Genomic DNA, 24,545 nt, shown 5'->3' on the forward strand with positions numbered 1-24,545 from the left:
GCAGCGTTACGGGACACTATCCCTACTATGCAAATCAGGTGCTATTTCATCAAATCCTTTGTATTCAAGCGGAAGATAATGTCTTCGTTAATCAACTATTTTACAAGGTATTCGTCGAAACATTTGGGAAACAGGAAGCATTCCTTACAGTAAAAACGGGTGCTAATTGTGTCCCGTAACGCTGGAATGTGTCAGTTACGTAACTATAAAAGCATTAGTAGTTTAATATACAGATTTTCAATTTTTCTTCACAGGAAAGTAGAAAACAACTCCTCCCATTGCTTAGCCAGATAAAATAAAGCAAATACAATTTAAATATTCGCCATGATTGTATAGCATTTCGCCGAATACCATTTTGCGGAAAACCAATTCTCGGTTGACCAGAAAACCTATGACGTAGGTGATTTCTGTGGGGGTCCTGCACCCCCTTGCAGTGAAACTCGAGAAATTTTAGACTCTTCCATAAAACATTAGTCAATAACAAGACCATTAAAAACTACCTATAGTAACACTAGATAATGCAACACCCGCGGCCTGCGACCGTGTTACTAGTGTTACTATAGGTAGTTTTTGATAGTCTTTTTATTGACTAACTAGCTGACCCGAAAAACTTCGTATTGCCACAAATCAACCTGTGTTGTACATAAATCATGAATCTCGGATGATCTTTGTCACAATCTCGAGTTTTGCAAGCCCCCCAGTGGGCGGCGCTTCCGACGGCGGGTCACCGGCAACACTCGCGACCGTCTCGTCCTGAATGATCTAGTGTTACTATAGATAGTTTTTGTGGTCTTGTATTGACTAATGTTTTATGGAAGAGTCTCGAATTTCTCGAGTTCGATTAGTTTTTGAGTTTCGCAAAAAAATCTGTTTTATTTGTATGAGAGTCCATAATCATATCCCCCTGCCACAGGGGTGAGAGGTCTCTAACTATCGTAAAATAAATTCAAGACTCCAAAATCTCCCACATGCCAAATGTGGTTCCATTTGCTTGATTAGTTCTCAAGTTATGAGGAAATTTGAATTTCATTTGTATGGGAGCTCCCCTCTTAAAAGGGAAAGGGGTCGTAATTCACCATAGAAAAAATTTCTGCCATCTAAAACTCCCACATGCCAAATTTGGTTCCATTTGATTGATTAGTTCTCGAGATAAGAGGAAATTTGCATTTCATTTGTATGGAAGCCCACCCTCTTAAAGGGGAGATGGGCCATAACTCGCTTTCTAAAGAAGAGAGGGGTCTCAATTCACCATAGAAAAAAATCTTGCGTCCAAAACCACTTACATGTCAAATTTGGTTCCATTTGCTTGATTAGTTCTCGAGTTATGAGGAAATTTGTTTTTCATTTGTATAGGAACCCCCCCCCCCCCCCCCCGCTCTTAAAGCGTGGAAATCCATAGAAAATATACCATAGAAAATATTCTTGCCTACAAAAACACCCACATGATAAATTTGGTTCCATTTGCTTGATTAGTTCTAGAGTTATGAGGAAATTTCGTATTTCGTTTGTATAGGAGCCCCCCCTCTTAAAGTTGGGAGGGGTCCTAATTCACCATAGAAAATATTCTTGCCCTCGAAAACTTTCACATGCCAAATTTGGTTTCATTTGCTTGATTAGCTCTCGAGTTATGAGGAAATTTGTATTTCATTTGTATAGGAGCCCCCCTCCTGAAGTGAGGAGGGGTCCCATTTCATCATAGAAAAAATTTTTGTCTCCAAAAACACCCACGTGTCAAATTTGGTTCCATTTGCTTGATTAGTTCTCGAGTTATGAGGAAATTTGTATTTCGTTTGTATAGGAGCCCCCCCTCTTAAAGTGGGGAGGGGTTCTAATTCACCATAGAAAATATTCATGCCCTCGAAAACTTTCACATGCCAAATTTTGTTCCATTTGCTTGATTAGTTCTTCAGTTATGAGGAAATTTGTATTTCATGTGTATAGGATCCCCTCCTCCTAAAACGGGGAGGGGTCCCAATTCATCATAGAAAAAAATTTTGTCTCCAAAAACACCCACATGCCAAATTTGGTTCCATTTGCTTAATTACTTCTCGAGTTATGGGGAAAATTGTGTTTCTTTGGTACAGGAGCCCCCCCTCTTAAAATGGGGAGGGGTCCTAATTTGCTATAGAAAATATTATTGCCCTCGAAAACCTTCACATGCCAAATTTGGTTCCATTTGCTTGATTAGTTCTCGAGTTATGAGGAAATTTGTATGGAAGCCCCCCCCCCCTTTTAAAGAGGAGAGGAGTTATAATTCCCCTTATAAAGAGGGGAGGGGTCTCAATTTACCATAGAATAAATTCTTGTCACCGAAAACACCCACATGCCAAATTTTGTTCTATTTGCTTGATTAGTTGTCGAGTTATGCAGAAATTTGTGTTTCATTTGCATGGGAGCCCCCCCTCTTAGTGGGGGGAGGGGTTTCTAACCATCACTAAAACCTTTCCTGGCCCCAAAAAACCTCTACATGCATATTTTCATGCCGATTGGTTCAGTAGTTTTCGATTCTATAAGGAACATACGGACAGACAGAGAGAAATCCTTCTTTATAGGTATAGATGTTTGATGGAAGAGTCTAAAATTTCTCGAGTTCGATTAGTTTTCGAGTTACGCAAAAACTTCTATTTTATTTGTATGAGTGTTCTCCCCCTGCCGCAGGGCTGAGGGTGAGGGTTCGCAAATCATCGAAATAATCCTCCACATGGTAAATTTGATCCCATTTACTTGATTAGTTTTCGAATTATGAGGAAATTTGTGTTTCATTTGTATAGGAGTCCCCCTCTAAAAGGAGGGAGGAATCTCAGTACACCATAAAAAAAAAATCTGCCTCCAAAAACCCCCACATGTCACATTTGGTTGCTTAGTTTTCGAGTTATGCAGAAATTTGTTTTCCATTTGTTTGGGAGCCGGCCCTCTTAAAGGGCGAAGGGATCCCAATTCACAATTATAAAAAGCTTTTCCGGTCCCAAAAACCCCTGCATACAATTTTTCACACCGATCGGTTCAGTAGTTTCCGAGTCTATAAGTAACACAGACAGAAATTCATTTGTATACGTATAAATAATCTTATTAACTAACGCATCTTAGCGAAATAAGCCACTTTTGTGCTTTACTTAAAATCGATCAAATTTTATATGGGATTGTTATGCTTTTATGGGCAGTATACCTGCGAAAAATAAAACTGCGAAATAAATTGTTATCTGTTTGACGAATTCTGCCCCACTTTTAATATTCAACTGAAAATCAACGTGTTCAGGTAGCTCAGAAAACGTAAACGAGTTCAGCACGGTATTCGATTATTCCTCACTACATACGTCTACGTTCGTAAATGTGTGTTGAGACAAAACTTTGTTTATCAATGCATTATCATACATATACGCATAAATATCGCAAATGATTCAGCAAACATCACAGAGGATATATTATGGACCTCCTCACATGTCGTAAATAATAAGTTCGAACGCAAGACGGCTAACTCTCTGTTTTCCTTCATACTTAAAATAATGCATACCATGATAAAAAAATCGTAATCCATAAAAGGTAGAAAAGTTTTTCTATTCAATAGAACAAGTTTGCAACAAGCGCAAAAACAAAACATTGCAAACTGTGCACAATTGCACGTCATACACAAAAGAGAAAGAGGGCAAAAACGTTGTCTGATCAGCCTGCCTTATTGGGTAGACGCTGAATTACCGGTATCAGTGTTATTTCTTCAGTTGTACTGACGCGATGATGGTCACTCGTAGCCGGGTCTTGTGACCATATTGTGCCGCGTTGGAAAACGACAGTTGGGGTACAAACATCGTTCGTGAGAAATACCTGCAGGCTCAGTCCATCACAGCATTCGGATAGGATTGGATTGCCGAAGTGCGAGTTTCACGCTTATCGTCTACTAACTACAAAGATACGTTTAGGCAATAGCATTTTATTGACTCAAGTGATAAAATGTATTTCGACGGTAAACCGGTTTCGTAGTTAGAGAGTAATTCATCTTTTTTACATGCACGAAGGCAAAGAAGTCGCATTGGTAACTAACTGGTGGTGCGTTTAAACGAGTGGAAAAAATATGTTTATTCGGCAGCAATGAATCAAACATCGAACAGATCAAATATTGATGCATACTCGCTAATTTAATGACCGTGTATTCGATACTGATTAAAGGTGATACCCATTGAAAAAGAGCCGATAAGAAGCTCTGCGAAAAATTTCAAGTTGCACAAGTGTAGTTGAATTTTAAATTATCATAAAAACGAAAGAAGCATGAGTGAACTAAAACTTAAGCCTATTGAAAATTCCAATCTGTACAAACGACGAACTACCTCGCGGGAAAACCTCCTTCATGCGACTGCATCTGGTGGTTCAGACTACTCGCTGACGGTGGCAGTGGGTAATTACGCAAACTTGTACTCACCCGAGCACAACCACTCCTCTCAAGCAATGCAAACGAATGAAGGAATGCTTTATCAGAACACACCAACGGCGATAAGAAGTATACAGTATGTCAACAGTAATGCTGTTAGTGCAAATGTAGGCGAATTTACTGCTAACCCAAATCGAAGTCTGCGCGATGCGGACAAATTCGGCGAGAAACACACGTTTTTAAATCAGCATCGTCAAATTACTGATAATAACTGTGGATATAGTGTAACCGGCGAGAGTGCATTTCCAGCAAACGTTATTCGTGAGTTTAAAAGCATCAATTTGGGTACACGGCAATCGCCATCGATTGGACCATATCAAAATCTACCCGCGGCTGACTCAACCTCAAAACCTAGAAAAATGGAACTCAAGGATCCAACCGGACGTAGCAACGTGGAGGTTATTGGGTTTGTACTTTCATTATAATTTTAGGCTCTTAAGATAGTTTCGAGTTTTACGCGTATCGTATTTTGGAAGCGTACCGAAGGCGATCTTCCTCTCCGTGGCACTGTGACACATAGTTCTAATCAGCCCCAAATTCCGAATACTCATACGAAATAGATGTTTACCATAACCGTAAATGAGTGTGTTCAGATATTCTGCTATGGATTTGTTTGTCAATTGCTCAAAATATTACTATTTTTGACACGGCATGCACCTTAATGGTAGCAAAAAACGCCATCATGTGCGTATGTTTTCATAGCCGACGTGTTACATTAATCAGTTTTAAGATCATTCCAACATCACAGTATAGTATTTTCTTTTTTATCTTTAAATGATAAGTAAAGCCAATAAGTGTGTTTCATTTCATATACATATTTACTTGGTTACGAAATTTATTTTATCACATTTACCGATAGGCAGTAGGAATCGCCATTTTTCCACGTTCCTAGTTCCGAGTGATGCATCAGCACTAAGTTTTCGTAACACTCAATGCGAGTGACACCGCCATTAATCAAGGGGGCTGGGGGCTTTAAGCATAAGCATAGCCCAAGGAACATTTTTGTTGTATAGCAGCTTATCAAGCGCTTGTTCCATTGGTTTTAGCAGTATAATAGTTGAATAAGCTACTCTTAAACAAAAATGTTTGTTGGGAGGATACCGCCCGTGTGTTGCTACTCCGTTATTGACCAGTACCAATGAAGATTGGACTATTCCTCATTGTGCAAACTTATCAGGTCCCTGCATGCTGATCAATACCGACGCCGGCCACGTCCGAATGCGGGTCCTGGTGGGATGGGAAGCAATGTTAGTCCAAAACTTGTTGCTACTAAAGATCAGGGAATCCTCTGCATCTTCACAAGCATTTCGGGAAAGGAAATGTTGTTGGTAGAAGGGAAGAGCTAGATAAAGATCCAACTTAATGGATAGTGTAATCTATCGAAAGCTACACGCGGTTTCGGTATGGTACCGTTTCATTAAAACGTCCGCGAAGTCTCTTAGCACCGACTAACTCGTATATTCAATTCAATCATGGGGGCTGGGGCTTTGACTCAAAATGTTTTATATGCATATTTTGGTCGAAGAATTACAATACATTAAACTAAAACTGTAACTCTGATTTTTTTTAGGAATATGATATGAATATCAGTTTTGCCGGTCACTTTGTATCGCTCTGAGTACTGTATTGTTTGGGTTGAAAATTCTGCATTGTTTGCCCGAAAAGAAACAATTCCACGAAGATAAAAATTATTGTAACAGTAGGGGGGCTCCGTAGCCGCAAGGTTACCGAATCTGCTTTGACGAGCGAGTGGTTGTGGGCAGGGTTGCCACATGCACAGATTATTCTGTGTTTAACAGATATTTGAAAGAAATCGCCTGCACAGAATCTATGCATAGAATACAGATTTTCGCCAAATTACACAGATTAAACAGATTTTTGACCTTTTACATGAGAGTGAAAGAGACGGAAATAGCCAGCAAAATGACTCTCTATCTCTTTCACTCTCATTGTTTTACATTGGACAGATTTTTGCACAGATATTTTTCCTCGCCGTACAGATTGTCAGATTTTTCCAACAAAAAACACAGAATTATATGTGGCATCCCTGGTTGTGGGATCGAATCTTAGTACGATCAGGTCATTTGATGTGAAGTGACTTTAGCATGGGTTAATTCTCAGGCCCTTCATTACCCTTCCTTCATGCTCAACTCTGTATGACCCCCATGAAAGGCACTCTTGACAGTGCAAAGAGTCACTCTTATAGTTAAATGTACTGGTGCGCCTAGCCAGGGATGGCTGTAATTGGAGACAGTACTGGCATTAAGGAGCAAGGTAGGCAAATTGGTAGATAGCATTGAAGGAAGGGGTAAGCTCCACTACACGCAAGCACACAAAAAATTTAATGAGCATATCGCTCATTCAATAGCGATTATAGCAAAAAAAAAAATGCAGTGCATGTTATACAGCAAACACCCGGACGATATCACAATAGATCAACGATACTGGTCGCAGTGATGAGTCCATACAGGGAAAAAAATTGTAACAGTAGGATACAAAATAAAGTAAACATAACCATAAAGATAACCAAACCATCAAACTTATTATAGTCCACCATAACTTTCATGGTTTTGAGAGATTCTATTACAAAAATGACGGGTTGTAAAGTATCTTAACAAAACTAAACTCCAGCACGCTCAGCATACTTTCCTTTCCTCAGCAGCCGATGAACACGACCAACTGACGACGATGTGCACCGTAAGGCAAACAATGTTTCAAATACAACCTTTAAAATTATGCCACGGATGTGACTCGAAAGCTGCCTGTCCGATGTGTCGCAAGCTAGCTGCTTGCCGATGTGTCGCCAACGAAAGCCGCTGACCGACTGACGATGCGCAGTAAAAGGCATAGCAGCCAAAACCATATCGTTCACTGGCGGATGAGTCGATGTATTCTTCGGTTTGTTGGCGTCTCGCTTGGTGAATTTGGATGTCTTCGTTGCCTTATCCGGGGAAGCAGCAACAGCTGAAACTCAACAATTTTCAATCGGATTCTATAGGGCGTAAATTAAATACAGTCATAGCTCATATCGTACATATTTCTGTTATCCGTGCTAGGAAAGCACTGACGTGGGAAGGCAAAAAGAAATGAAAATAATTCAATTTTCCAATAACGCGCATTGAAAATCAATGGTTTTCTGTATTTTCAATATTTTCCAAATCGATTTTCCGATCAACTGGTGTAAATATCTTGGAAATCTATTGAAAATTGACTGAATTACAAGCCGAAGCGTGAAAACGCATTTCCAGTTTGATGACGACATTTCCAACAACCCATCACGAAGCGAGAATTCTGGTAAAACATAGGTTCATTATTTTCAATTTTTCAATAGTTCAATATCAAGAATCCATACTTTTCTTCATTTCTGCCAATTCTTAGAAGATTTTCCAATCGATTGGTGTAAGAATGTTGAAAATCGATCGAGAAACCACTAAGCTAGTAGCGTTCAAAACCTGACCACTTTTCGAGAAAGATTTTTTGGAATGACACCCTATACCAGTTACCTTCCTGAAAGCCGTAGTCCTACGTCAAAACAAGATTCTGCACCGTCTCACCAGGCGAAAGCTACACAGACTTGGTGTGAGGACCATTTTCCGGATTTTCTTTGTTTATTTGTTTTCTTGTCTTCGATATAAAATCGTACAAACTCAATATTAATCTACGTGTCTTATGATAGTCTTAAATGTTTTCGTAATACCAAACTTGTGGACACTGCTAACTACATTAAATGCTCTTAAACAGGAGGTATATGAACCATTATGTCCATAACTGGTTCTATGGACGGATAAGTTGATGGCAGGAAAACTTCTCCGATTTCTCCGAAGGACGTTGAAGTTGATTTGCTACAACAACTCAGAACAATCAATATTTCCTTCTATAATGTCGAATACAAACATTTGCTGGAGTTGTCTTCGCTGTGCTGATAAAGTTTCCAGACCAATGAGCATACAACGGGAAGGGTAGTGAGTCAGGCAAATTTACTGGGTCATTCCATGGGAGTCCACGTAGTGCGTAGCGGATAAATTGCTTTTGCACTCGCTCCAACTTAACGACATGCACCACCTGGTACGGCGCCCAAATTGGAACTGCATATTTATTTCTTTGAAAGAGTCACCTTCCTTTTCGCTTGATTTGTATCCTCTCGACTTCTATGCATGGAGTTACATACCAGGCAAACTAGGGCGCACCAAAGGATCGATTGTGGATGCCTTTAAGCAACATTTGGAGAAGACTTGGGCGGATGAAATGCATTACGATATCGTGCGTGTCTCTTGAAATCACGAAGTTATATTGAGAACAAACCATCAGTTTAAAAGTTATGCTTAAGGGGGGACTCTGGAAAGTTAGAAAAATCGAATTTTATTTTTTTGTATTTTCGAGGCTTATGCCTTCAGAAATGTTATTCCAAAAAGAATTTTTGATATCAGATCTCATTGGAAAGTTATGACAAAAACTGTGCGGTCACCTCAAGAGAAGTGCATCTTTGTACGAAATTTTAAGCGCGTTTTTCTCGATACCATGTTTGTTCAGCTGGCGGTACGTGTATCTCAGAGTTCAGTAGTCCGATTTGGCTGAAAATTTTTTCCAGCCCGTAAAAATGAATTATCTAAATTGCTACGTAGCCGTTTTTTTGATATCTCCATTTTTCAATTTTTGGCGACTTGGCGAATTTTGATTAAAAAACACCTCTTTTTGGAAAAATTTGCGTCAATTTCGCAATTTTTCGAAAACCGTTACCTAACGCTTTAAAATTATCCTTTAAATCCGTTCTTCGATACCCCGTTGGTTCCCGGCACGTGCCGCCAGCAAGCAACTGTTTTGTAGAGAACATCCGCGCGCTCAGCTGCCACCAGCATAATAATTACTATTTTGGCATTTATAAAATACAAAATACATCTTTAAATATACCTTTGCATTGGTTAAGTAAAGACTACCCCAACACTTAACTTCAATTCCAGCATCCGAAAAAAAAAAATTACGAAATTATTTTTCGACCTTCCAGAGTAGGGTCCCCCTTAAATTAATTATCGTCTGTTTCTCAGAGATGGCTAAAGCGATTTGTGCGCTATTAGTCTCATTTGAAAGGTAATATACCTCATAGCTATGAGCAATCGGGTAGACACATTACAATAGGTTGATTTTAACCGAAATAGTTTATGCTATCTGCTAAAAACAAGAATTAGGTTGATCGGTAAAAAAATATTTAAAAAAAGTTAAGTAAATTTTATTGATTTCAAATTAACGGAATAGTAGTGTAATGGTAGGAGAGTAAGCAAAACTATAGTTTATAAATATTGTCGAATCACCTAAACCAATTATTACAGACAATATACGTTGAAGATTAAAATTTTCATTTAGAAGATACATATTTATGTCTTACTAGCTGACCCGACAAACTTCGTATTGCCACAAATTAACCTGTGTTGTACATAAATCATGAATCTCGGATGATCTTTATCACTTCTCGAGTTTTGCAAGTCCCCCAGTGGGCGGCGCTTCCGACGGCGGGTCACCGGCAACACTCGCGACCGGCTCGTCCTGAATGATCTAGTGTTACTATAGATAGTTTTTGTGGTCTTGTTATTGATTAATGTTTTATGGAAGAGTCTCGAATTTCTCGAGTTGGATTAGTTTTTGAGTTTCGCCAAAATTTCTGTTTTATTTGTATGAGAGTCCATATCCCCCTACCACAGGGGTGAGAGGTCTCTAACTGTCATAAAATAAATTCAAGACTCAAAAATCTCCTACATGCTAAATTTGGTTCCATTTGCTTGATTAGTACTCAAATTATAAGGAAATTTGTATTTCATTTGTATGGAAGCCCACCCTCTTAAAAGGGAAAGGGGTCGTAATACACCACAGAAAAAAAATTCTGCCATCTAAAACTCTCACATGCCAAATTTGGTTCCATTTACTTGATTAGTTCTAAAGTTATGAGCAAATTTGTATTTCGTTTGAATGGGAGCCCCCCGCCCCCTCCTAAAAAGGTAAGAAGTCCTAATTCATCATGGGAAAAATGGTTGCCTCCAAAAACACCCACATGCCAAATGTTGTTCTATTTGCTTGATTAGTTCTCGAGTTAGGAGGAAATTTGTATTTCATTTGTACAGGAGCCCCCCCTCTTAGAGTGGGGAGGGGTCCTAATTCACCGTAGAAAATTTTCTTGCCCTCGAAAACCTTCACATGCCAAAGTTGGTTCCATTTGCTTGATTAGTTCTCGAGTTATGGGGAAATTTGTATTTCATTTGTATTGGAGCCCCCCCTCCTAATGTGGGAAGAGGTCCTAATTCATCACAGAAAAAAATCTTGCCTCCAAAAACACCTACATGCCAAATTTGGTTCCATTTGCTGGATTAGTTCTCGAGTTATGAGGAAATTTGTATCTCGTTTGTACAGGACCCCCCCTCCTAAAGTGGGGAGGGGTCCCAATTCATCATTGAAAAAAAAATTGTCTCCAAAAACACACACATGCCAAATTTGGTTCAATTCGCTTGATTAGTTCTCGAGTTATGAGGAAATTTGTATTTCATTTGTACAGGAGCCCCTCCTCTTAAAGTGGGGAGGGGTCCTAATTCACCATAGAAAATTTTCTTGCTCTCGAAAACCTTCACATGCCAAATTTGGTTGCATTTGCTTGATTAGTTCTCGAGTTATGAGGAAATTTGTATGGAAGTCCCCCCTCTTAAAGGGGAGAGGAGTTATAATTCCTCTTATAAAGAGGGGAGGGGTCTCAATTCACCATAGAATAAATTCTTGTCACCAAAAAAAACACCCACATGCCAAATGTTGTTCTATTTGCTTGATTAGTTCTCGAGTTAGGAGGAAATTTGTATTTCATTTGTACAGGAGCCCCCCCTCTTAGAGTGGGGAGGGGTCCTAATTCACCGTAGAAAATTTTCTTGCCCTCGAAAACCTTCACATGCCAAAGTTGGTTCCATTTGCTTGATTAGTTCTCGAGTTATGAGGAAATTTGTATGGCAGCCCCCCCTCTTAAAGGAGAGAGGAGTTACAATTCCTCTTATAAAGAGGGAGGGGTCTCAATTTACCATAGAATAAATTCTTGTCACCGAAAACACCCACATGCCAAATTTGGTTCTATTTGCTTGATTAGTTCTCGAGTTATGAGGAAATTTGTATTTCATTTGTATAGGAGCCCCCCCTCCTAAAGTGGGGAGAGGTTCTTATTCATCATAGAAAACATTCTTGCCTCCAAAAACACCTACATGCCAAATTTGGTTCCATTTGCTGGATTAGCTCTCGAGTTATAAGGAAATTTGTATTTCGTTTGTATAGGAGCCCCCCCCCCTCTTAAAGAGGGGAGGGGTCCCAATTCATCATAGAAAAAAATTTTGTCTTCAAAAACACACACATGCCAAATTTGGTTCCATTTGCTTGATTAGTTCTCGAGTTATGAGGAAATTGGTATTTCATTTGTACAGGAGCCCCCCCTCTTAAAGTGAGGAGGGGTCCTAATTCAACATAGAAAATTTTCTTGCCCTCGAAAACCTTCACATGCCAAATTTGGTTCCATTTGCTTGATTAGTTCTCGAGTTATGAGGAAATTGGTATGGAAACCCCTCCTCTTAAAGGGGAGAGGAGTTATAATTCCCCTTATAAAGAGGGGAGGGGTCTCAAATTACCCTAGAATAAATTCTTGTCACCGAAAACACCCACATGCCAAATTTGGTTCTATTTGCTTAATTAGTTCTCGAATTATGCAGAAATTTGTGTTTCATTTGTATGGGAGCCCCCCCTCTTAGTGGGGGGAGGGGTCTCTAACCATCACTAAAACCTTTCCTGGCCCTAAAAACCTCTACATGCAAATTTTCACGCCGATTGGTTCAGTAGTTTTTGATTCTATAAGGAACACAAAACAGACAGACAGACAGACAGACAGACAGACAGACAGACAGACAGACAGATAGAAATCCTTCTTTATAGGTATAGATAAGCAAAACAAAGCCCAAGTGCTACATTGCGTTTTCAAGTCTAGATCTTTTGTTGTTATGTCACAGACTTCTGTCACTTCGTTTGGAAAATACAGGACAATTGCGGAGACAGTCCTAAGACCCTGTTGACTCTAACTCTTGTTAGACCACTGCCGTACCTCGAGGTGAACCGGGAGGCAACGTAATGATAAATGTCTACTAAATAAATAGTGTGACTGTGACTAAATCTTAACTGCTTAGAACGTTAATAGTATTTTTTAAATTTAGCTTTAACTCTCAGCTACTTGTGCTTGTATCATTTTACAGAGTTTCGGCCAATATGTCGCTTGGCACCATGATGTGCACCAGGTGCGACGAAGGCTTCGAACCACACGAGCGGATCGTCAACTCGAACGGACAATTGTGGCATACACAATGCTTCGTGTACGTATTTTCGACATTTTACAGAAAGCTATCGGAAATGATTGTATGTTTTTACACCGTAGATGCGCACAATGTTTTCGTCAGTTCCAGGATGGAATCTTTTACGAGTTCGAGGGTCGCAAGTACTGCGAAAAAGACTTCCATATTCTGTTCGCTCCGTGCTGTAACAAGTGTAATGATTTCGTTATCGGGCGCGTCATCAAGGCGATGGCCGCCAACTGGCACCCGGAGTGTTTCACGTGTGAGAGATGCAATATACCGCTAGCCGATTCCGGTTTTATTCGAAACCAAAATCGCGCACTATGCCACGATTGCAACCGCAAAGAAAAGGAAGTCGGCTTGGGAAAGCATATTTGCAACAAGTGCCAGTAAGTATTACCAAAGCTAATAAGGTTGAGCTTATCTTTATAGTTAATCGTTTACAGTGGTATAATTGATGAAGCTCCTCTCCGATTTCGTGGAGAGGTATACCATGGTTACCATTTCAATTGTACTGCTTGTGGAGTGGAACTGGATTCAACTGCCAGAGAAGTCAAGAATCGCACTGGATATGCTGCCAATGATATGAACGAATTGTATTGCTTGCGGTGTCATGATCGCATGGGCATTCCGATTTGTGGTGCTTGTCGACGTCCGATCGAAGAACGCGTTGTTACTGCTCTAGGCAAACACTGGCATGTGGAGGTAAAGCTTCTATTCTAAAGTTAATTCATTATGTAAAATAGGAACAATTTCTTCAATTCGGATTAAATAACATTGTAATATTGTTACAGCATTTCGTCTGCGCCAAATGCGAGAAACCTTTCCTTGGGCACCGCCATTATGAAAAACGCGGTTTAGCATATTGCGAAACGCATTACCATCAGCTGTTTGGTAATCTTTGTTTTGTTTGCAACCAGGTTATAGCTGGTGACGGTAAGTGTATTGCACTAAATAATAAGACAAAATATATAGACAATTGATTCATGCTGCTTTCTTTATTGCTAGTGTTTACTGCTCTGAATAAAGCATGGTGCGTTCACCACTTTTCATGCTCGATTTGCGACAACAAAATGGATCAAAAATCTAAATTTTACGAATACGATGAAAAACCGGTATGCAAGAAATGCTACGAGCGCTTCCCAGCTGAACTACGACGTCGCTTGCGCATTGCCCACGAGAATACGTTAAAAAAGAATGTCAACTAAATACGATCATTATCTTGAAGCGTCAAGTACGAGTGTATTGCTGAAAGCATGATTCATGCAAGCCCGTTCACCGGCAAACGAGTATTGTAACTGCATGGCCAAAACGCAAAGGAATGTAGTAAACATTTTATGCTATTTACATTTTTCATTCAGATTAACACAAAACGTGGCTGATACATGGTCAGCTTATTTTTTACTGTTGTGCCTTGAATTTACAAATCTCGAAAAAAGAATAATATATTAAAACTTTAAAGTTTAAAGCTCGATTTTTAACCCAGGTATAATACTTACGATGCTAATAACAAACAAAAACAACATGACCCAATTTATATACTTTTGTAGTCTAATCCGTGTAGTAAATGTGAAACTGACATGTCAAATCGCAATTATGAAAATAAATTATTTTTATTAACAATAAGTTTTATGCAAAATCACAATTTCAACCCTAGTACGTCGGAGGCGGAATATACCTTGTAGGTACTTGTCCAGTATCGTCGTTCTTTTACACCAATGGACTCCAACGTTTTTTACCAACTACCAAACTTTAGTCTTTCTACATTCATCCTAACCATAAAGCAGGTATGTGTGCAGGAGTTCCCAACAAATGTTTTATTTGAAGAGCAGCCCCATGAGGCTTCCAGCATCGAAAACGTCGATTGGATACTTCGTTGTGCATATCTGTGGGTCAATGTTAAACTTTCAGACCGCAGCCTATTCTTAAGCTTAATCTTTTTACATCCTGATTGCACCAGAGACCTTAATATTCTGAATCTAAGCATTAATTCGATTAATGGAGTAGCATCTACAGCATCTACATGGAATGACATTATTATTCTGGGCAATTTCAATCTGCCTGGCGTTAAATGGCGTGAATGTGGGAATGGGTACTTGTACGCTGACCTTGATTCGTCAACTTTATCACCAAAGCACAATTGAATTTCTTGGTTACTAGAATACTGTATCCGTTCAACTAGTAAACGATATACCCAACGAAAATGGGCGACTCCTTGATCTATAGTTTGCTAGTTTTCACAGTCAGGTCCCAAAAGTGACGATGGTACCTTTCCATGTTCCGCACGTTCAGCATCATCCAGCTCTGCTAGTTACTACTAGTCAACAAGTACCCTGTAACGTAAATATTGCACCACTGGCCGTCTTCATACGATATCGCCCATGCTGATTTCGGAGTTATTCTAAATATTTTAAATAGCATCAATTGGAGCATAGTTTTAAAGTGGGCACTGTTAGAAAAAGACCTGCGAGCACACGGAGTTTTCGAACGGCGGGTGCTAACAACCATCTTTGGCCCTGTGATGCAAGAGAACGATGTATGGAGGCGAAGAAAGAACCACGAGCTCGCGCGTCTCTACGTCGAACCCAGTGGTCAGGAAGCTAAGCTAAGCTGTACAGATACGTTGGGCAAGTCATGTCGCTAGAATGTCGGACAGCTATCCTGCAAAAGTGATTTTCGCATAGAACAAGGAACGAAAGAACAAGACGAAGAGGGAGCAGGGAGCGAGGTGGCATAATCTGGGGCCCTACTCGCACAGTCACCTCACCTAATTTTTTTGGGTGAGAGCACAATTTGCGATTCTGAGGATGACTGTACCAATCAAATGGGGCCTGTAAGGTGAGAATAGGGCGCGTGAGAGAAGCGAGGTGACTGCGAGAATAGGGCCCCATGTGGAGCTAGAACTGGCGAACACTGGGTGCTCGCAGAACTGGAAACCAGTTGCCATGGACCGGCATAGATGAAGGAATGACGTTATGCAGGTATTGTCATAAGACCACAGAACAGAAGTGGAAGTCCGAACGATTCGGCGATCAAAACTGGTAACAGAGACTTTTTTGTTTTTCTTTTTCTTTGGGAAGGCTTTCGCAGAGAAGCGAATAACAGCAATATAAGCAGAACGCTCGCTGCCAATCGCATAGCAGCTTTCACATGTTTTCGTGTGCATTCGTATGCGTTCGTGTGTTTTCGTGGGAAAAAGTGAATCGCTACCGCCAGGTTCGCTAGTACCTGTAGAAAGTAGCATGTACGTGTTTGGATTTCTACTTCCACTTCTGTTCTGTGATAAGACGTTAGGCCAACTAAGCGATATATTGGCGATAGTAGCAACGCCGTGAAGTTGAAACTTTACCGGTCTATTGGACCGAACGGTATATCATCTATTTTCCTGAAAGACTGCATCCACACCCTAGCCCCTCCATTGAGAAATTTTTTCCAGCTTATCCGTCTACTGAGGTTTCTTTCCTTCAGCATCGAAATGGATAAGCTAGGCATTGATGGCGTTGCTGCATTGGTTCCGCTCATACCTATCCGATAGCCATCTAAAGGTGAATAGCGACGGCCGTCTCAGGATCTTTCACTGCTCATTCAAGAGTCCAACAAGGCAGCCACCTTAGTCCTTTAATATTCCTCATCTAAGCAGAAGACCTCCAGTTGAGAATTTGTCCGACGCTGCTGTCCTTCAGGAAGAATGATCGACCTTTGAGAAATGGTGTGCCGACAACCGCATGCTAATAAATCCCAACAAGTGTAAATTCATCACATTATCCATTAAGTTGAGCCTATTCGTCTTTGAATACAGGCTGTCAAATATGCTATTAGGTAGCGAAAACTGCGTTATAAGGAACTGGGTATACTGCTCGACTCCAAGCTTACTTTCGAACAGCACTTCGTCGTTCGGACACTAGCATGGGTATATTCTCGGGATTATGGACCTTGTACCTTGCGCAATAGCCACTTTCTGCACTGCCAAATCGACACAAGATATTGTTGAGATCCAAGCATTGTGCTTCTCACGAGAGAGAGCGAGAGAGAGAGAAAACGCTCAAGGACATTTCTGTGCTCTAGGCATACTCATCAGTTATTAGTCTAACAACTATAAAGAAAAACTGGCAGCCAGCGTTTAATTCATAATTTGATATTTTGAAGACATAAAATAGTCATAAAATGTATATTTGTTACATCCTTTAATTATACTTTATGGCAGGAAATCCAATGAAATCAAGAACCTCCATTTGTATAATTCGATTTATGAGATTTACTGGCAATATCTTGTTCAAAAACACAATCTCCAGCAATCCAGGTCGATAATACATTCAGCGAATCGTCCAATAAGACAAAATCAGCATCGCTATCGTATTTCAGAGTTCCTTTCTGCTTGTCTATTCCCAAACAACGAGCAGGATGCAGAGAAGCCGCCTCCAAGGCATATTCGATTGAACAATCTGAAATACGATAAAACATATGGAAATCCACGTGAACACTATATATTTGAAATCACTCACTGGATGCTTTCTGGAAAAATCGTATACATTCATCCATAGGCGCAATGCTACCGCACAATGTATCAGTACCAGCGATGTAGGCTCGTCCTTTGCGCACTTCCAGATCCAGTTGTCCTATTCTATGACGCCCTTCGGTTAGACCCATGGCAGATATCGCATCGGTAACTAAAATTAAACCATCTGGATGTGTTTTGTAGGCGATCCTCAAAGCCGCTGGATGGGTGTGCACTCCGTCAGATATGATTCCAAAATAAACCATAGCATTCGGTGGAATGTTATCGGTAGTCAGTAGGCCAACCAGGCCTGGGTCACGATGGTGAAACTATTATAAAAAATGAATAAGGATAGCTCATTGCGTTATGAATAAGAGATTATTATTAAATGACCTACCGGCAGCATAGCATTGAATAGATGCGTTATCAGTTTAGCGCCATGTTGTACCGCCACTTCTCCATCACTAAGATTTGCCATTGAATGACCAACAGCAACAGTGATACCTCTCTCACTCAGCTCCCGTATCACATTTGAAGCCCCTTCCTTCTCGGGAGCAATTGTAATGATGCTTATGTTATCAAGCGAACCATACATTTCGAGTACAGTCTTAAAACCCTTTAAGGAGATAGATCTTTAGTGTATACTGTTTGTTTTCCTATTCGAAAATTATAAAACTGACTTGTTCAAATTCCTTAATACACTCCAGTGGATGGGCACCTTTTTTATCGCTGTTGATGAAAGGACCCTCCACGTGACATCCAAGAATCGTGGCGCCATGATGACCACCAGCTTTTTTGGAAATTTTCGGTAGCACTGTATGATATGTACTGGAAGGTGATGTAACCAGCGTTGGACAGAACGATGTAACACCATGGGCGAGCAGATTCTTTGAAACTTTTCGAACGCCTTGTTCGACTGTAGTCACATCGTTGGAAAAATCGACACCATAACCACCTGCAGTTTAAAACGTATTTTAGTAATATTTTCATTTCGGGACAACTCGGCCTAATGGAATACTGTCTGAAAAGAATAGAATTTGAGATTGTCTGAAATTCTTTCTCACGAATCACCGCTCGAAAGTTTCCCAACAGATTCATTTAAAAAGTAGCTGCTTATTTGACCTCTAACTTGACTAATATGCGGGAAACAAACAATTTATATGCTTTATATTATGCAACCAAAATGTTTGTTGGGTTACTATATCAGGAGCGATTAAATGAACCGTAAACAACTTTCCTCAAAAGAAATCAAATTGTACTTCGATATGTGATAATCATATTCTACTTCGAACCATTGCACAGTGGGTCAAAAAAGTCCTTTATATCATTATCTCCAAATGCCGCTGGGCTACATTCAATGTTTTGATATCGAACGGAAGGTATTATTATGTGGATTCCATTGATGTGATTCTTGTTTACGGCACGCGTCTGTTCCTAACAGTTTGGGCCAAACAAAGGGGATTTTACCCTTCTTTTCTATAGGAGTACAGAGATATATTGATCAATTACACTGGAACCCGCTGGGATAAAACCGTTTTTTTTCGCCGCAAGAAAGCTAACTCTATGTAAATTCCGATTGCAGGGTATTTGATCGCGCAAAAACAATAATTTTATTCATTTACCTTCCTACTTTTACTCTCAGTTAACGTTACCAAATCTAGCATGATTATTATTTGACCAAAACTACAAGAAACTCAGGAGAAAAAAAAATTATGCCAGCGAAATACTGAAATGTTCACTCTTATTGATAATCATTGAAAAAATTAGAAAAAAATGCCGTTTATTCGACCAAAACAACAAGACACAACCATTTGTCGTAAACAAATACCATGTCGTCGAATTCTTCTTGAAGATAGCTTATTTAGTTCGGAGTTCGGGGATACTTTTTTTTCGAAAAAATCCCCACTGAGCGTTGTATGATTTAACTTGTACCTTCTTAAGCCTAACCCGAGAAGGACGGGGCTTCGAATAGAAAATGCCCTGATTTTTAGTTAAACCCATATGGTCACCCAAATTAACACAGACAATTCCACAGACCTACATATTTAGCTTATTTGTACATTAATTCGTAGTTTTTTAATATAAGTACATTTGTTAGGATATCCAGTATCTCGGAGTGTGCTACAAATGTCTAAATAACTGAATAATTTACCATCTAGCTGAGTAATTGAAATTTGACACCATACTTACCATTAATCTGCAGATCAATGAAGCCTGGTGCTATGATGGCCCCGTTGCAATTTATTTGTAAGCTTGCTTGCTCCTGTTCATCAAAAAACACTTTTTCAGGATCTATAATCTTTCCTGCACGAACCCAGAGATCATCCACAGTCAATCGATGGTTGCGCAGCAGACGACAGTTTTGAAATTGAATAATTTTGTGCTTGGATGCCATTACTACACTTGGTTCAACTCTTAGTCTGTATATTCTAATATAACAGTCACTTTCAGTTTATCAATGGATAAAATACAAAACTAGTTTCATCAGTTTAGAGGCACACAGAAAATAGTTAAGTCACTCAATCGTTTGTCTTTATTCGTTCAATGTATGTACACTTGAATAACAAAAAGCAATTGCAAACGTTGACGAATACTTTCAAGTGTAACTTTCTACTGAATGCTGAGTTCTTTGAATTCTGCTTTATATGAATTGCAAGGTCTATAAACCAACAATCGTACATCTCAGACTGGGAATAATTTATTCACAATGCTTTGTCGAACAGTACAAAAATTGATAACAGAAGTGTGTCATCCATCAACGATAAGAAACTTTAACCACCATGGCTTCTAATTTTGGAAACTTTTGACCAACAACGATTAACAGCTGATCGTGCTTCTTAGCATATCTATAACACAGACCACAATCAACAACCGATAAGATTTTATGAATGATAACAAAATATGTGTCATCAATTAGTCAGTCAGAAGCTCAGAACAAAAAACAGTGTTCGTTGCACTTTCAGGCGTTTCAATCGTTTTGTTTCATCTGTTTCATCCTACAGGGATGCCAAATTTATTTCTGTACTTTCAATTGATTCCAAATGAACCAAATTCGAATAAAACGTTTGCCGGGTTTGCCGACTAAAATTAAAACTACAAAAATACAAAATCACTTACTTACTTACTTAATCAGCTCCAGGCCGTGGTTTCCTCTGCTGTACGAAGAAGTCGTCTCCATTCTACTCGGTCCATGGCCGCAATTCGCCAGCCACGTAGTCTACGTAGGGTCCGCAGGTCGCCTTCCACTTGATCGATCCATCTTGCTCGCTGCGCGCCCCGCCGTCTCGTTCCAGTCGGATCGTTATTGAGAACTTTTTTAACCGGGCAGTCGTCCGACATCCTCACGACATGCCCAGCCCATCGCAGGCGACCGATTTTTGCAGTGGCAGCGATGGGTGGTTCCCTAAGCAGCTGATGCAATTCATGGTTCATTCGCCTCCTCCACGTTCCGTCTTCCATCTGCACTCCGCCGTAGATGGTGCGCAACACCTTCCGTTCGAAAACACTAAGGGCGCGTTGGTCCTCCACGAGCATAGTCCATGTCTCATGGCCGTAAAGGACTACCGGTCTAATCAGCGTCTTGTAGATTGTTAACTTCGTGCGGTGGCGAATTTTGTTCGATCGCAGCGTCCTACGGAGTCCAAAGTAGGCACGATTTCCTGCCATAATGCGTCTTTGTATTTCTCTGCTGGTGTCGTTGTCTGCGGTAACCAGTGAGCCCAGATACACGAACTCTTCTACCACCTCGATTTCATCACCGTCTAAATGAATTCGGGGAGGGAGGTCAGCATTCACTTCTTTAGAACCTCTTCCTTTCATGTATTTTGTTTTTGATACATTAATGACAAGTCCTATCCGTTTGGCTTCAGCTTTCAGTCCGATGTACGTTTCCGCCATCCTCTCAAAGGTACGTGTAATGATGTCAACGTCGTCAGCGAAACCAAGAAGCTGGACGGACTTCGTGAATATCGTGCCACTCGTGTCTATACCCGCTCTTCTTATCACACCCTCCAAAGCGATGTTAAACAGCAAACATGAAAGCCCATCACCTTGCCGTAACCCTCTTCGAGATCCAAAGGGACTCGAGACTGCCCCTGATACTCGAACAACACACATTACTCGATCCATCGTCGCCTTGACCAATCGCGTTAGTTTATCCGGAAATCCGTAGTAGTGCATAATCTGCCATAGCTGATCTCGATCGATCGTGTCGTACGCCGATTTGAAGTCGATGAATAAATGATGCGTGGGCACGTTGTATTCGCGACATTTCTGCAACACTTGCCGAAGCGCGAAAATCTGGTCCGTGGTGGCACGGGCACCCATGAATCCCGCTTGATATTGCCCCACGAACTCCTTTGCAAATGGTGATAGTCGACGACATAAAAGTTGGGAGAGTACCTTGTAGGCGGCGTTCAACAGTGTGATTGCGCGGTAATTGCAACAATCCAACTTGTCGCCCTTTTTGTAGATCGGACACACGATGCCTTCCGTCCACTCCTCCGGTAGTAGCTCATCCTCCCAAATCTTGACAATGACCCAGTGCAGCGCTCTAGCCAGTGCGTCACCACCGTATTTCAGCAGCTCGCCGGGTAGCTGATCAGCCCCAGCCGCTTTATTGTTCTTCAGCCGACCGATCTCTTCTGCTACCTCCTGGAGGTCAGGGGCTGGTATTCTGTCGTCTTCTGCACGTGCTCCAAGATCTATTGCCATATCGTCACCTCCATGTTCAGCTACATCGCTGTTAAGGTGCTCGTCATAATACTGCTTCCACCTCTCGATCACCTCACGTTCGTTCGTGAGAAGATTACCGTCTGAGTCTCGACACATATCGGCCTGCGGCACATGGCCTTTGCGCGAGCGGTTTAACTTCTCGTAGAACCTCCGTTTATCGTTAGCACGGTACAGTTCTTCCATCGCCTCGCGATCCCGATCTTCCTGTTGGCGCTTTTTCCTCCGGAAGACTGAGTTTTGCCTGTTCCGTGCTTGTTTATATCGATCCACATTCGCCCTCGTACGGTATTGCAGCATCCTCGCACGTGCTGCATTCTTCTCCTGCACTAATTGCTCGCATTCGCCGTCGAACCAATCGTTTCTTCGGTTCGGATTCATTGTACCTAGTGCCGCTAGTGCAGTGCTACCGATGGCGGTCTTAATGCCTTTCCAACCATCTTCAAGAGTTGCTGCGCCAAGTTGCTCTTCCGTTGGTAGCGCTGCTTCCAGCTGCCGCGCGTATTCCTGGGCAACTCCGGTGACTCGTAGCTGCTCGATGTTGGGTCGCGGCGTACGACTTCGACGCGTGTTATGCACCGTCGAGAGTTTTGAGCGCATGCAAACTGCAACTAGGAAATGATCCGAATCTATATTCGCACTGCGGTAGGTGCGAACGTTTATAACATCAGAGAAGAATTTACCGTCGATTAGAATATGGTCAATTTGGTTTTCTATTCGTTGGTCTGGTGATCTCCAGGTGGCCTTGTGGATATCTTTGCGGGGGAAGAAGGTACTTCGGACTACCATTCCGCGGGAAGCTGCAAAATTTACGCATCGTTGGCCGTTGTCGTTCGTTGCGGCATGCAGGCTGTTTGGCCCGATTACCGGTCTATATATAGCTTCCCGTCCTACCTGCGCGTTCATGTCACCGATGACGATTTTCACGTCCCGTCGCGGGCAGCCATCATACACCTGCTCCAGCTGCGCGTAGAACGCCTCCTTCTCGTCATCGGGTCTCCCTTCGTGTGGGCAATGCACATTGATGATACTGTAATTGAAGAAACGGCCCTTAATCCTCAACTTGCACATCCTTGCGTTGATCGGTTGCCAACCAATCACACGCTGGCGCATCTTTCCCAGTACTATAAAGCCGGTTCCCAGCTCGTTGGTGGTGCCACAGCTCTGGTAGAAAGTAGCCGCTCGATGCCCGCTTTTCCATACCTTCTGTCCTGTCCAGCAAAGTTCCTGCAGTGCTACGACTTCGAAGTTTCGGGGATGTAATTCATCATATATTATCCTATCGCAACCCGGGAAGCCGAGCGATTTGCAATTCCATGTCCCGAGTTTCCAATCGTAGTCCTTATTTCGTCGCGTGGGTCGACGCCGATTGTTCCGATCCCTATTTTCTTCTTCGTTGTTGGTAACTTTTAGTTTTCCAGGGCGGCTTGTTGGGCCTGCCCCTAACCCCCTGTCTCGCCGGAGGACCATCGTGCACAGCACTGTTTAGAGTCCCTGCTGGCATAAGGACGAGTATAATACTCAGCCGCCCCTAACATGGAGAACAGACGCTGTTTGAGCCGCACCTCCTTGGTGAACAGACGCTCGTGTTTGACGAAGCATTTCCTCTACCGCCATGCTATGGTTACCGCGCCAGTATTCGCATCGCACCTCCTCACTTCGCTATTGTCAGATTGACAACATTGCCCAGGCTACGCCGCATTTGGTATCATATGACTCGTGGAGGCGTGAGGCGGGAGCTTGTGAGGACCAGAGCTGTGTTTGACGCTCCTTCCAGGTTGTCAACTCACCATTTGAAGCAATACAAAATCAGCTTATATTTTTTTAAATAATCTGCGCATATCTTAGCAGTTTTGAATCACAAATCGGGTTTGAATTCATGAAAACTGCATTTTAATCTATTATCTGTTTTGAGCGTGTTGAGTTCACAAGAGACCCATATTCGCAGATAACTCCCATATCGATTTCTATACCGTTTTTGAGTTGGGTGAATAACAAACAATTACTTTTAGTATAGTTTTTAAAGCATTAAAATTGACATATTGTTTTCTACAGGATACAAAAAATACTAAAAAGGACTCGCATAAAGTCCCATGTCCCAAACCAGCTATACTGCGCACTCGTTCGGAGCGTTCTTGAGTATGGAGTTATTGTATTGGCAGTTGGCACCCTACTACGCTGTGTATGGGAATAAAATAGAATCCAACCAACTTTATAACTTTAGATTAGATACGTATCCTAATACCGTGGAACGGTACAATAAATCTACGCTTGTTGACTGCAGCCCTCTTCTTAGCCAGATATAGGTTTATACATATAGATATATATTTATACATGTCCCTCACAGGCAGCTGCGTAACTATAAACTGCTATGTCATCATCCCCACCGTACCAACTATGGTCAAAATTAAACCGTGGGGCTCTGTGCCGTTAAAGTTAAACGTTAAAGTTTATGAAGAAGTACCCATCAGTACTCGCATATAAGCCCCACCTGCTTGTTCTGTTTTTGTTTTTAAGTCTAAAATAATCGGATTGAATTTTAATTTCG

The 24,545-nt window shown here is 41.2% G+C and overlaps 2 protein-coding genes across 2 annotated transcripts; one reads left to right on the forward strand and one right to left on the reverse strand.

The window, feature by feature from the left end:
- Positions 1-3,642: 3,642 nt before the first annotated feature.
- Positions 3,643-14,360, forward strand: LOC128732798 (LIM and senescent cell antigen-like-containing domain protein 1). The gene is made up of 6 exons (XM_053826192.1): positions 3,643-4,826; positions 12,676-12,792; positions 12,855-13,160; positions 13,218-13,476; positions 13,566-13,707; positions 13,780-14,360. Exons 1-6 carry the CDS (start codon positions 4,261-4,263, stop codon positions 13,977-13,979), a joined length of 1,590 nt encoding a protein of 529 aa, XP_053682167.1. The 5' UTR covers positions 3,643-4,260; the 3' UTR covers positions 13,980-14,360.
- A 2,529-nt stretch (positions 14,361-16,889) lies between these two features.
- LOC128739283 (N-acetylglucosamine-6-phosphate deacetylase) lies at positions 16,890-20,166 on the reverse strand. The gene is made up of 5 exons (XM_053834763.1): positions 19,457-20,166; positions 17,947-18,221; positions 17,664-17,882; positions 17,274-17,595; positions 16,890-17,213 (listed from the first exon to the last, which is right to left on the reverse strand). Exons 1-5 carry the CDS (start codon positions 19,659-19,661, stop codon positions 16,990-16,992), a joined length of 1,245 nt encoding a protein of 414 aa, XP_053690738.1. The 5' UTR covers positions 19,662-20,166; the 3' UTR covers positions 16,890-16,989.
- Positions 20,167-24,545: the final 4,379 nt, after the last annotated feature.

Source organism: Sabethes cyaneus, chromosome 1, assembly GCF_943734655.1.
Source record: "Sabethes cyaneus chromosome 1, idSabCyanKW18_F2, whole genome shotgun sequence".
NCBI classification, from domain to species: Eukaryota; Metazoa; Arthropoda; class Insecta; order Diptera; family Culicidae; genus Sabethes; species Sabethes cyaneus.